Below are 13,620 nucleotides of genomic sequence, written 5' to 3' on the forward strand. Positions count from 1 at the left end.
GGAGACGTGGTCTTCCCCCTGCACAAGCACCTTGTGCTTCTGGAGCTAAGGTGTGAGCTGCAAGCCCAGCTCTTAGAAACGGTCTCCAAGTGTACTCCCAGAAGCTAAGCCTGCTGTGTCTTTCTAGATTATTGCCACCACTTCATGAGAGGTCTGACGAGGAGCTGAAGAAGCCAAAACCTCCAGCTCATCCACAGCCTAAGCCCCCTGAGCACAGGGCTTTTGCTCAGGACTCTTCAAGACCGGTACGCCATAGTTATTTGCCAGCACTGTTTGCCCTTGGAGACTCCAGAGCAGGGCAGAAGCAGCAGCTGTTGCTGCCCACCGTCTCTGTGCTCCTGCCTGTGCCCAGCCCCAGGAGACTAACCCTGCATATGGTTGTGTTTCCCTTGTCAGCAGGGAGTACGCTCTGTACGTACTAAAATAGAAGAAAGACGGCACCGTATACTGATGGACCATAAGCTCAAAAAGCTTGAGGCTGCAACGTGGAACCAATATGATTCAACGTTGCAGAGGCTGATGATGGAGCACAGGCAGGTATGGCATGCATTCAGAGCCCCCAGGAAAAAAATGCCCCCAGCAGGCATTTCCCCACTCCTTGGGAGGGAGGGGAGCAGTGCAGGTCTCCGGCATGGCAGCGTTACAGTCACCACCTGGCCACTCAAGGGGCCTGCTGTCTGCCCACACCCCTGCACGCTGAAAGGAGCAAAGGGCCAAGCCAGCAGTGAGCTGGGCATGGGCACAGGTCTGCCGGGAGACAGTACCTTTCTGCAAGGGATCAGAGCCCGCAGTACCTGCGCTCTGAAGACTAAAGTGAGCCTGTGCGAGGCACCTAACTCAGCAGAAGCATACCCCCAGGCAGAAAAGGCAGTCCCTGCCCTGTGCTCCGGGAGCAAGGGCTGCAGCCTTGAAAGCGCTGGCTGTTCATAGGAGACCCCACTGGAGAAGGTAGCTGGCTGCTGCTCAGTGCCATTTGCTGCAGGAGTGCACTGGGAGGGGCAGCCTCAGCTCCTTGCAGCAGTTCTTTAGGAAACTCTCTTCTGGTTTTGCAGAAAAACTTCCGCCACCCGCTGGAGTGTGACCAACATCCTTCCTTCCGTGTCAGAATGGAGTACGATGAGAAGGTAAAGGAGAGGATGAAAGAGAATGAGGAAGGCCTAAGCCCTGTGAGCCAGAAGGCACCAGAGGGATGGCACGAAGACCCACAGCCCCTGAGGAGAGCACAGAGAGAGTAAGTGTGCACAGGTACAACTGCGGCCTGGGAATCCCCCTGGAGGCCATAAGCCCTGGAGCAGTGTTCTGGGGATCCCAGCGCTCGGAGTCCTCCCCTTCCTCGTGACACCGGATGGAGCTGGGTGTGATGCCACGCCCAGGGGCCTCTCTGCACCCCCAGGCCGAGGCATGACACAGGTCCCAGGGGAAGGCTGTGGGTGCAAAGGGCCAAGGGGGCCATGTCTGACGGTGTCCGTCCGTGTGGGATGAAGCAACAGATCCCACAGCTAAGGGCCTGAATGAGGCCTTGGGACACTTCTGTCCCTTCTTCCCCACACAAGTGAGGGAAGTGAGATGGTTTTGTGCCAGTGAGATGTTTCCCTTGGATGCAGTGCATGTGCTCATGCCAAAAGGCACTGGAAACATCAAAGGGACAGCTGTTGTCCTGGTGGAGACGTGGTCTTCCTCCTGCACAAGCACCTTGTGCTGCTGGAGCTAAGGTGTGAGCTGCGAGCCCAGCTCTTAGAAACGGCCTCCAAGAGTACTCCCAGAAGCTCAGCCTGCTGTGTCTTTTTAGATTCGAGCCACCAATTCACAAGAGGTCTGAGAAGGAGCTGAAGAAGCCAACACCTCCAGCTCATCCACAGCCTACACCCCCTGAGCGCCCGGATAAACCTCAGGACCCTCCAACAACGGTACGCTATAGCCATTTGCCAGCCCCGTTTGCCCTTGGAGACTCCAGAGCAGGGCAGAAGCAGCAGCTGTTGCTGCCCACCGTCCCTGTGCTCCTGCCTGTGCCCAGCCCCAGGAGACTAACGCTGCACTCGGTTGTGTTTCCCTTGCCTGCAGAGGGCGCGCTCTGTGCGTGCTCAGATGGAAGAAAGACGGCACAGAATACTGATGGCCCACGAGCGCAAACAGGTTGAGGATGAAATCTGGGGGGAATACGATGCAATCCTACGGAGTAGGAGCAGGGAGCGAGAAAAGGTATGTCATGCATTCAGAGCCCCCATGAAAGAAATGCCCCCAGCAGGCATTTCCCCACTCCTTGGGAGGGAGGTGAGCAGTGCAGGTCTCTGGCACAGCAGTGTTCTGGTCACCACCTGGCCAGGCAGGTGCCTGCTGTCTGCCCGCTCCCCTGCGCGTTGCCGTGCGGAAGTAGCTGTTGCAAGAAGCAAAGGGCAAAGCCAGCAGCGAGCTGGGCATGGGCACGGGTCTGCCGAGGGACCATACATCCCTGCGAGGGATCAGTGCCCACAGTACCTGCGCTCTCAAGACTAAAGTGAGCCTGTGTGAGGCACCTAACTCAGCAGAAGCGCACTCGCATGCAGAAAAGGCAGGCCCTGCCCTGGGCTCAGGGAGCAAGGGCTGCAGCCTTGAAAGCGCTGGCTGTTGGAAAGAGACCCCATTGGAGAGGGTAGCCCGCTGCTGCTCAGCGCCATTTACTGCAGGAGTGCCCTGGAAAGGGTAGCCTCAGCTCTGTGCAGCAGTTCTTTAGGAGACTCTCTTCTGGTTTTGCAGAACCCCGTCTACCACCAGCTGGAATGTGGCCGACGTCCTTCCTGCCTGTTGAGAAAGGAGTACGACAAGAAGCTGAAGGAGAGGATGAAAGAGAATGACAAAGGCCAAAGCCCTGGAAATCAGAAAGCATCAGATGGGTGGAAGGAAGAGCCACAGCTCCCCAGGTGAGCACAGAGAGAGTGAATGTGCACCAGCCCCGCTGAGCCTGGGAACAGCCCTGGAGGCCCTGAGACCGTGAGAGTGTTCTAGGGTTCCCTGGGCTCGGAGTCCTCCCCTTCCTCGTGACAAGGCAAGGAGCTGGGTGCGATGCCACCCCCCAGGGGCCTCTCTGCACCACAAGGCCAAGGCATGGCACAGGTCCCGAGGGGAAGGCTGTGGGTGCAAAGGGCCAAGGGGGCCGTGTCTGATGGTGGGCGTCTGTGTGGGACATTGCAACACATCCCACAGCTAGGGGCCTGAGTGAGGCCTTGGGACACTTCTGTCCCTTCTTCCCCACACAAGTGGGGGAAGTGAGATGATTTTATGCCAGTGAGATGTTCCCCTCAGCCGTAGTGCATGTGCTCATGCCAAAAAGCACTGGAAACATCAAAGGGACAGCTGTTGTCCTGGTGGAGACGTGGTCTTCCTCCTGCACAAGCACCTTGTGCTGCTGGAGCTAAGGTGTGAGCTGCGAGCCCAGCTCTTAGAAACGGCCTCCAAGAGTACTCCCAGAAGCTAAGCCTGCTGTGTCTTTTTAGATTCGAGCCACCAATTCACGAGAGGTCTGAGAAGGAATTGAAGAAGCCAACACCTCTAGCTCGTCTACAGCCTAGGCCCCCTGAGCGCCTGGGTTTTTCTGCTCAGAAAACTGCAACCACGGTACGCCATAGACATTTGCCAGCCCCGTTTCCCCCTGGGGACTCCAGGGCAGGGCAGAAACGGCAGCTGTTGCTGCCCACCGTCCCTGTGCTCCTGCCTGTGCCCAGCCCCAGAGACAAACGCTACACACGGTTGTGTTTCCCTTACCTGCAGGGAGCGTACTATATGCGTGCTCTGAGAGAGGAAAGACGGGAACAAATACTAATGGCCCACAGGCTCAAAAGAATTAAAGCTGAATCATGGGATAAATACGATTCCAGCATACAGAAACAGATCTTTGAGCGAAGACAGGTATGGCATGCAGTCAGAGCCCCCAGGAAAAAAAAAGCCCCAAGCAGGCATTTCCGCACTCCTTGGGAGGGAGGGGAGCAGCGCAGGTCTCCGGCACAGCAGCGCTGTGGTCACCACCTGGCCAGGCAGGGGCCTGCTATTTGTCCACTCCCCTGCGCGTTGCTGTGCGGGAGGAGCTGTTGCAAGGAGCAAAGGGCCAAGCCAGCAGCGAGCTGGGCATGGGCACGGGTCTGCCGAGGGACTGTACCTCCCTGTGAGGGATCAGTGCCCTCAGTACCTGCGCCCTGAAGACTAAAGTGAGCTTGTACGAGGCACCTAACGCGGCAGAAGCACCCCCCCCAGACAGAAAAGGCGGGCCCTGCCCTGGGCTCAGGGAGCAAGGGCTGCAGCCTTGAAAGAGCTGGCTGTTGGTAGCAGACCCCATTGGAGAGGATTGCCCCCTGCTGCTCAGTATAGGCATGCACTGGGAGGGACAGCCTCAGCTCCTTGCAGCAGTTCTTTAGGAGACTCTCTTCTCGTTTTGCAGAAGAACTTCCACCACACTATGGACTGTGACCGACGTCCGTCCTTCCTCTTAAGAAAGGAGTACGATGAGAAGCTGAAGGAGAGGCTGAATCCCAATGTGAAAGGCCAAAGCCCTACGAGCCGGAAGGCAGCAGAGAGGGGGCAGGAAGAGCCGCAGCTCCCCAGGAGAGCACAGACAGAGTAAGTGTGTGCCAGCCCCGCTGAGCCTGGGAAGAGCCCTGGAGGCCATGAGCCCTGGAGCAGTGTGCTGGGGTTCCCAGCGCTCGGAGTCCTCCGCTTCCTTGTAACATGGGAAGGGGCTGGGTGCGATGCCATGCCCGGGGGCCTCTCTGCACCCCACAACCGAGCCATGACACAGGTCCCGAGGGGAAGGCTGTGGGTGCAAAGGGCCAAGGGGGCCGTGTCTGATGGTGGGCGTCTGCATGGGACGTAGCAACACATCCCACAGCTAGGGGCCTGAGTGAGGCCTTGGGACATTACTGTCCTTTCTTCCCCACCCAAGTTGATGGCCTTTCTTTTGGATCCTGCAGGAAAGGGGAGAAGACAAGGCTCTTGGACCACCGTGAGAAGGCCCAGGGCGTGCCGTCCACGCCAGGAAACCACAAACGGCCCTGCAGCTTCCAGCTGCAGAGGCCGTAGCCATCAACTCCAACATCGAAAGCTGAGGCAGGCACCAGCACCAGTACCAGGGACACTCCAGCAGAAGCTCCCACCTCTGCTCATGGTGCTGCCCCCTTTGCAGTGTGAGAGCTGTCAGCAAGGGGTGTGAAGAGCGCCTTCCAAAGGGTGACCTGACCAATAAAGAGTGCTGGTGCCTGCTGCCAGCTGGACTAACCACACTGCTCCCTGCATGGCCTTTTTTTTGCACAAAAGAGGAGAGGAGAAGCCCTGCAACTCCCTGTACAGCTCCCATGGTCCCTCCCACCTCTCCCGGTGGAGGGCAGCTCGTGCAGGGGGACCTTGGGCCCTGTGGCAGAGGGCTTCTCCCAGTGCTGACGAGGACCATCTGCCGCCAGGGGCTTGCTGCTTTGCAGCAATGGCCGGCAATGACAAGCAGGTTTCTGTCTGTGGTACACCTTCCTTGACATCCGTTTTACAATTTGTGGGCCCACAGGCCCATTCTCCTGCTTTGGGGAGATTCTTGGATTGAAGTCTCCCATGAGAACGATTGCTGGTGATACTGCAACTTCTGCAAACTGCTCATAGAATGTCTCATCCATCTCTTCATCCTGATTAGGCGGTCTATAACAGACCCCCACCAAAATGTCACTCCTGCAGGCCTTCCCCCGATCCTTATCCATAGACACTCAACTTTATCATTCCCAACCCCAAGCTCTTCAACACCAAGACACTCTTTAATATAAAGAGCCACACCACCACCCTTCCTTCCTTGTCTATCCCTTCTGAAGAGCTTGTAGCCGTCCATCACAGTACTCCAGTCTTGGGAGTGATCCCACCATGTTTCGGTTATAGCAGCTAGGTCATAGTTAGCCTGCCACACAATCACTTCCAGCTCCTCCTGTTTGTTACCCATGCTGCGTGCATTGGTGTAGATGCACTTCTGAGACATCTGCCTCACTCCCAGCTTCAGCACTGTTCTTCTAGGCCCTCCTCTGGTGAGCCCTGTTTTATCCCCTTCCCCCATCATAGCTAGTTTAAAGCTCTCAATGAGTCCTGCTAGCTCCTGCGCTAAGATTCATTTCCCCCTTTGAGACAGGTGAGTTCCATCCACTGACAACAGACCAGGGGTCAAGTAAACTGCCCCATGGTCAAAGAACCCAAAGTTCCTGTCTCAATGCCAGCCTCTCAGCCAATTATTCATTACCTGTGTTTTCCTAGCCCGCTCCATGTCCTTCACCTCTCCAGAAGGTATAGAAGAAATCCCCACTTGCGCTCCCGCTCCTTGAACTATTCGCTCTAAACCCCTGAAATCTCCTTTCATGGTTCTCAGGCTTCTCTAAGCGATTTCACCACTGCCCGCCTGAACTATGAGTAATGGGTAGTAATCAGTGGGGTGACCCAGCTCTGGGCGTTTTCTAGTTATGTCCCTGACCTGGGCCCCAAGTAGGCAGCACTCTTCCTTACGGCTCAGGTATGGTCTGCAAATAGGGCCCTCTGTTCCTCTGAGAAGGGAGTCACCCACCACAACCACCCTTCTTGCTTTCCTGGCAGAGGCAGTCTGAATGCATGGAGTCCACTGCCTTGTCCTTGGTAACCTCTTGGGGGAACCTTCCTGCGCATCCCCACTTACCACCCCTTTAATGTACAGTGCTGCAAACTTATTCTTTAGGGGGACCTGGGGACGCGAGGTAGGCAGAGGGGGTGTCTGCCCACGATGCGGAGCAGGGACCCTCTCCCAAGCGTCCCTATCCCTCAGGTCCCCCTCCTCTGCCCAACAGGGACCGGGAAGGGGGTCCACCACCAACTGTGGAGTATCTCCCTGGTGCCTCTCCCTCTGGCACACCACGGAGCTACTCCACCAGTCGATCTCCAGCTCACAGTCCCTGATAGCCTTCAGTCTCTCAACCTCCTCCTTCAGCTCTGCCAATGTGCCGAGCAGATCTTCAACTGGTTCACACCTCACGCAGATGGAATACCTGCCGCTCTCCCACGGCAGCAGCAGGCTCTCGCACTCCCTGCAGCCAGAGACCTGTGTAGCCACAGTTCTGGACAGGCCTTGATGCAGGAACCCCCCTTTGCAGTGTGAGAGCTGTCAGCAAGGGTGTGAAGAGTGCCTTCCAAAGGGTGACCTGCCAAATAAAGAGTGCTGGTGCCTGCTGCCAGCTGGACTGACCACGCTGCTCCGTGCATGGCCTTTTTTTACACAAAAGAGGAGAGGAGAAGCCCTGCAACTCCCAGTACTGCTCCCATGTTTGCGAGCCACCTCTCCCGGTGGAGGGCAGCTCGCACAGGGGGACTTTGGGCCCTGCGGCACAGGGCTTCTCCCAGTGCTGATGAGGACCGTCTGCCACCAGGGACTTGCTGCTTTGCAGCAATGGCCGGGAATGACAAGCAGGATTCTGCTATAATTTGTGGGCCCACAGACCCATTCTCCTGCTTTGGGGAGATTCTTGGATTCTCTTGCGGGATTCCTTTGGGGTTTTCTCCACACTCCCTGTCATCACTTAAGACCTTCAATAGAAGTAGGCTGCTTTTCCAGGTTGAATGTCCAAAAAAAAGAAAAGGTTGTTTTCTAGCTGAGACACTACTTGCTCCACTGGACTTTGAGCAGATTGCCTCAGACATCCACTTCTGATGACAAAGAGTAGAGCAGTGCATCCACGAGAACATGCTTCTCTTCGCTGGTGCCCTGCTGGAGAAAAAGGATGTGGAATTCTTCTTCAAGGGTATCGGCATTCTTACTGTGCAAAGAAAAGTGGTCACCGTGAACTTCTTTACTGACTGCGTGCTGGAGGTGGATGGCACAGGCAACATGCTTGAAGCTCTTCTCACGGTGAATGGTTCATGTGTCGAAGAACACTTCCTCTGCTCCTGATCCCTTCAACACCTTTCCAGGGCACAGAAAGTCCCTTTTGATGTTCTGGAGTCTCCTCATTGCAGCCTCATTTGACCACACACAAAACAGGAGGAATGGCTGCCAGTCCTCTTGCTTCAACAGGCCTGGTAGCCTCTTCATGGTATCACAAATGCAGGCCCATGGCAGACAGCAAACTTCTCTGGCAAGATTGTCTGGACAGCAAATGGGTGCTTCAGTGCCTCTCAGACAGCAATCTCCAATTGCTAACAGCCTTCGTGCTTTTTTGGTGGCACTGGTTCTAATATAGACGGTTGGTTGGTCCAACCTGGAAGAGTTATACTAGCCACCACCGCTGCTGGGTTTGTGTGAGCCTCGTCGGCTGCTCTTCTGAGGGCTGCGGGTGCTGGCGACTCCCTCCGCTCCCTGGGGATGCCTCGATGCAGGAACCCCCCTGCGCGTCGCGATCCCCCCCTCGGCTGCGCTGAGCTGCGGGATGTGCCTGCCTCGGGGCCGCTCCTCTCAGCCAGTGACCGTCGGTGTGGGCGGTACTCACGCGCTGCTGGCCCCTCCCTGCTCGCAGTGGGCAGCGACGCGTCCCCGCCCTCCCGGAGGCTGTTTCGAGGCAGAGGCCGTGCGCGCAGTCACCGCGGTCACCGCTGCCCTGGCGACGCCCGCTCCCCTCAGCCTCTCTCCTGAGAGCTGGCGGCTGCGGCCTGGTTGCGCTGCTGTGGCGGGCCGCCCGGGCCACCCGGGCCACCCCTGGCGAAGCAGGGGCCCGAGATCCCCCTGTAACTCCTGGTCGGGCGCTGGGCCTGCGGCTGCGGCTGCGGCTGCGGCTGCTCTGCTGCGACGCAACTGACCTCAGCTACTGAGATGAGGCCCTGAGCAACCTGATCTGGTGGGGGGCGTCGCTGCCTGTGGCAGGGGGCTGGAACTAGGTGACCTTTGAGGGCCCTTCCACCCAAGCCATTCTATGATTCCTTTTGCTTGCCTAAACTAGAGGTCTTTAAAATACCTGTACTTGCTATCAATCCCATCGGAATAAATCTCACTGCCTCTGCCTACTTCTTTTAGTAAACATGATCGGATACTACTCCTGTTCATTAAGGCACACATACACCCTTCTAAAATCAGCCCCAGTTCTTGACGCGCTTTTTCTTAGCTACAAATTCTGTACTGTGACTCCGTTGCAGACAAACTATACCTATATACCTATATATATATACACATACATACTATATGCATTTGTATGTATGTAGTGTGTGCATACACATCTATGGAAATTGTACATAGGCAGTAGGAAAAACTGATTCCCCCCTATTCAACAGTTTTAGGACTATGCCTGCTCCAGGTTTGGAATCACCCAGATATTGAGAATTTGGGATGAGCAAAATTAAGGTCTCCGAGGATGGTTACAGGGGTGTCACATATGACAGAATGAAAAATCTGGGTTTGTTTAGTTTAGAAAAAGAGAAATGTAAGGGGGAATCTTATAGGTATATTCAGCTCCTTGTCGATAGTCATGAACAAGATGGAGACAGAGTCTTTCTAGAAATGTTTAGCAAAGAGATGGGAGGCAGCAAAAACAAGCAGTAGCAGGGAAAATTCTGATTAGCTAAAGAAAACACCGTTAGCCGTGAGGTGCTTTCACAGTGATGGCTAGCTAAACTTTACCACACCGGTCTCTCGCCCTCCCCCTACTCAAAGGAAAGTGAGGAGAAAATGTGATGAAAAAGGGTTGAGATCAGGACAGTTTAAAAAGGAATAAAGAAAGGAAAAAAAAAAGCAAAAAAAAAAAAGCAGTAACAAGAATAAACGAAGCAGGTGATGCACAATGCAACTGGTCACCACAAGCCAACTGATGCCCACCTTGTTGCTCAGCAACAGTGGCCTCTCCCGCCAACCCCCCCAGTGTTATTGTCCCACATGGCACCACATGCTATGGGACATCCCTTTGGCCAGTTGGGGTCAGCTGTCCTGGCTGTGTCCCCTCCCAGCTCCCTGTGCACCCCCAGTTTCCTCGGATTCACCAGGAGGAAGTCACGCTTGATAGGCCTCTTAAAATTATGTGGTGAAAGGACTGGCTTGGAAGACAAGAAGAGGGCATTGGATATAGACAGGGGGACTAATGGCTGAAGTGCAAGCCTGCAGAAGGAGATTTGAGTACTGAGCTGCACAAATGCTCTGCTGCTACCACACTGCTATTAATATTCAGCAAGTGTGTAATTCAGAGCTTAACCCAGCCTCACAGAAGGAAGTGCAGTCCCAAATGTGTCCTCCTTACAACTAACAGCCTAAACACAAGTGCAACATCGGGGGAAATTCAGAGAAGATGGGACTGGTGTTGTGAAGGACAAGGCAAACTAGAATAAACACAGCATATGGTAAAATAAATACAATAAAATAAAGTACAATAAAATGAAATGAAATGAAATAATAAAATGAAATAAAATAAAATAAAATAAATAAAATAAAATAAAATAAAATAAAATAAAATAAAATAAAATAAAATAAAATAAAATAAAATAAAATAAAATAAAATAAAATAAAATAAAATAAAATAAAATAAAATAAAATAATAAAATAAATAAAATAAAACAGCCACACCCAGAGGTAACGGCCATCTGTGACAGAGCACTGGCACAGGGTGCCCAGAGAGGCTGTGGAGTCTCCCTCCGCGGAGATCCTCAAAAGCGGCCTGCACATGCTCCTAGGCAACCTGCTGTAGATGGCCCTGCTTGAGCAGGGCAGTGGGGTGCTGTTGGACCAGGAGACCTCCAGAGGTCCCGTCCAACCTCAACCATTCTCTGATCTATGATTCAGTGATTCTGTTAAGTTTGAAAACAAAGAATTCACTTGAACATCAAAAGCAGCATGAAGAAAACAGCCCTGCTCTGGAAGAACACTTTGAAGGAGCATATGCAACTAAGCTGGGCCTGACTGGCATGGAGGCTTACTGCAGCCTCCAACTTGTTACGACATGGTTTGCTCAGACTTTGGCAAAACCTCACCGCTTTTTTCCAACGGTCTTTCCCAACGGTGGTTATAACCTGCTCATGAAGAGCCCAGCCATGGTATCCACCAGGAAGAAAACCACGGCCTCCGCACCTCTTGCAGCCTCTCCAGCCACAGTCACCAATGTGGCTACCCAGACACCGGTCTTGGGGAAACATGCGGCCGTCCAGGTCTTGGGTGTGCCCGAATCGTCTGTTGGTGTCCGACGGCAGCAGCGGTGGGTATGCCTGTGGGAGGTGTGCCCAGGTGGAAGAATTGCTCAGCCTGGTGGCGGAGCTTCAGGAGGAGGTGAGTAGCTAAGGAGCGTCAGGGAGTCAGAGAGGGAAATTGACTGGTGGAAGCATACTCTACGCTCCCTGAGACAGACTCACGAGCCTGCCACAACACAAGTAAGGAAGGTTCCTCTAGCCCACCAGTCAGCCGCTACACAGAAGACAAATGTTGCCCCATGTGCTCCTGCCTGCGCCCAGCCCCACGAGGCTAACGCAGCACGCGGTTGTGTTTCCCTTACCTGCAGGGAGTGCGCACTGTGCGCACTCAGATAGAGGAAAGACGTCACAGAATACTGATGGCCCTCAAGCACAAACAGCTTGAGGCTGAAGTGTGGGGCCAATAATATGAAGGCATACTCTGAAGACTAAAGTGAGCCTGTGCGAGGCTCCTAGCAGGCTGGGGGTGGGAAAGAGGTGGGGAGGGGACATCACCAGGGCAGCTGACCTAAACCACTCAAAGGGATATTCCATGCCATATGATGTCACAGTCTGCAATAAAAGGTGGGAAAAGGGAAGGAGGTGGGGGGGGTCTCATCTAAGAAAACAATAACAAGAATAAACAAAGCAGGTGATGCACAATGCAACTGGTCACCACAAGCTGACTGATGCCCACCTTATCCCTCAGCAAAAATGACCTCTCCTGCCAACCTCCCCACCCTGCCCCAAGTTATTGTCCCACAAGACACCACATGCTATGGGACATTGTGGTGTCCTGTCCCCCTGCTACCAAAACCTTGCCACGTAAACCCACTACATTCCACCCCTCGCCTCTGTGAAAAGCATATTTAAGAATAATCACAATATACTCTCCCTTTACAATTATCACAATCCTCACAAACTTCACTTACATCAAAAAAGAAAAAGAATTCCCCACACCAAAATAAACATAACATCACAACACCGACGAGGTGGACAATTTACACACACACCATCCCTCGTCCCTTCACCACACTAACATGAAACATATTCCTTCACAATTACTGCTTTCTTAAATTCGTCACAACTTTTACATTCGTAACAATCATCCAGTCCATGTTTTGCCCATTATTTCTCTCAACTATCATCCTTATCTCAAATTCCTCAAGCCCCATGTTGGGTGCCAAAAAGGATTGTGGTGGTTTTACTCAGGTGGGCGGCCGAGCTCCACCACAACTGCTCTCTCACTCCCCCTCCTCAAAGAGGAATGAGGAGAAAATACAATGAAAAGGGCTCAAGGGTTGAGATAAGGACGAGGAGATCACACAGTAGTTATTGTGACGGGCAAAACAGACTCAGCATAGGGAGACAGTAAGATTTATTGCCTACTACTAACAAGCTAGAGAAGCGAGAAACAAAGGAAAGAAACCAAAAGCACCTTCCCCCCCATCCACCCTCTTCCACCTCCCCACCCAAGTGGTGCAGGGGAATGGGGGAATGGGGGTTATGGTCAGTCTATAGCGCTTCTTCGCCGCCGCTCCTTCTCGGTCACTCTCGTCCCCTGTGCTGTGGGGTCCCTCCCACAGGATGCTGTCCTTGATGAACTGATGTGGTGTGGGCTGCCCACAGGCAGCAGCTCTTCAAGAACTTCTCCAGATACAGGTCCGTACCACGGGGTCCATCCCTCAGGAGCAAATTGCTCCAAACTGGATCCCCCACGGGCAGCAGCTGCTGCCGGGTCACCTGCTCCTGCATGGTCTCCTCTCCATGGGCTACAGGTCCGGCCCGGAATCTGCTCTGGCAGGGGTCCTCCACAGGCCACAGCCTCCGTCGGTGCAGGTCCACCTGCTCCACCGTGGTCTCCTCCAGGGGCTGCAGTGTGGAACCCTACTCCACCGTGGTACTCCATGGGCTGCAGGGGGACAGCCTGCTCCACCATGGTCCTCACCACAGGCCACAGGGGACTTCTGCTCTGGCGCCCGGAGCACCTCTCCCCCTCCTTCTTCACTGACCTTGGTGCCTGCAGGGCTGTTCCTCACTCCTCTCACTCTCCCAGCTGCTGTGCGGCGCAGCGTTTTTTTTTTTTCCATCTTAAATATGCTCTCACAGAAGCGCAAAACAACATCACTTATTGGCTCGGCTCTGGTCAGCAGTGGGGCCCTTACCAACCATGGGGCAGCTTCTAGATCCTTCTCACAGAAGCCACCCCTATGGCCCCCAGCTACCAAAACCTTGCCACGTAAACCCACTACAGACATCCCTTTGGCCAGCTGGGGTCAGCTGTCCTGGCCATGTCCCCTCCCTGCTCCCTGTGCACCAGCAGCCTCCTCGCTGGTGGGGACATCACTAGGGCAGCTGACCTAAACCACTCAAACGGATATTCCATGCCACATGATGTCACAGTCTGCGATAAAAGGTGGGGAAGGGGAAGGAGATGGGGGGGCTCTTGTTGTGGAAGCATCTGTCCTCCCAAACAACCACTATGCGTATTGAGGCCCTGCTTCCTGGGACGTGGCCGAACATCGTTCATTG

At 54.1% G+C, this 13,620-nt stretch overlaps 1 protein-coding gene across 1 annotated transcript; it reads left to right on the plus strand.

Annotated features, from left to right (window-relative positions):
- Positions 1-1,033: 1,033 nt before the first annotated feature.
- LOC310888987 (uncharacterized protein) lies at positions 1,034-5,046 on the plus strand (the record flags this gene model as incomplete). Its single annotated transcript, XM_083815940.1, has 6 exons — positions 1,034-1,907; positions 2,062-2,199; positions 2,734-2,897; positions 3,471-3,882; positions 4,409-4,587; positions 4,938-5,046. Exons 2-6 carry the CDS (start codon positions 2,086-2,088, stop codon positions 5,044-5,046), a joined length of 978 nt encoding a protein of 325 aa, XP_083672066.1. The 5' UTR covers positions 1,034-1,907; positions 2,062-2,085.
- Positions 5,047-13,620: the final 8,574 nt, after the last annotated feature.

This window comes from Anser anser, assembly GCF_964211835.1.
Source record: "Anser anser genome assembly, chromosome: Z".
In the NCBI taxonomy this organism is placed as follows: domain Eukaryota; kingdom Metazoa; phylum Chordata; class Aves; order Anseriformes; family Anatidae; genus Anser; species Anser anser.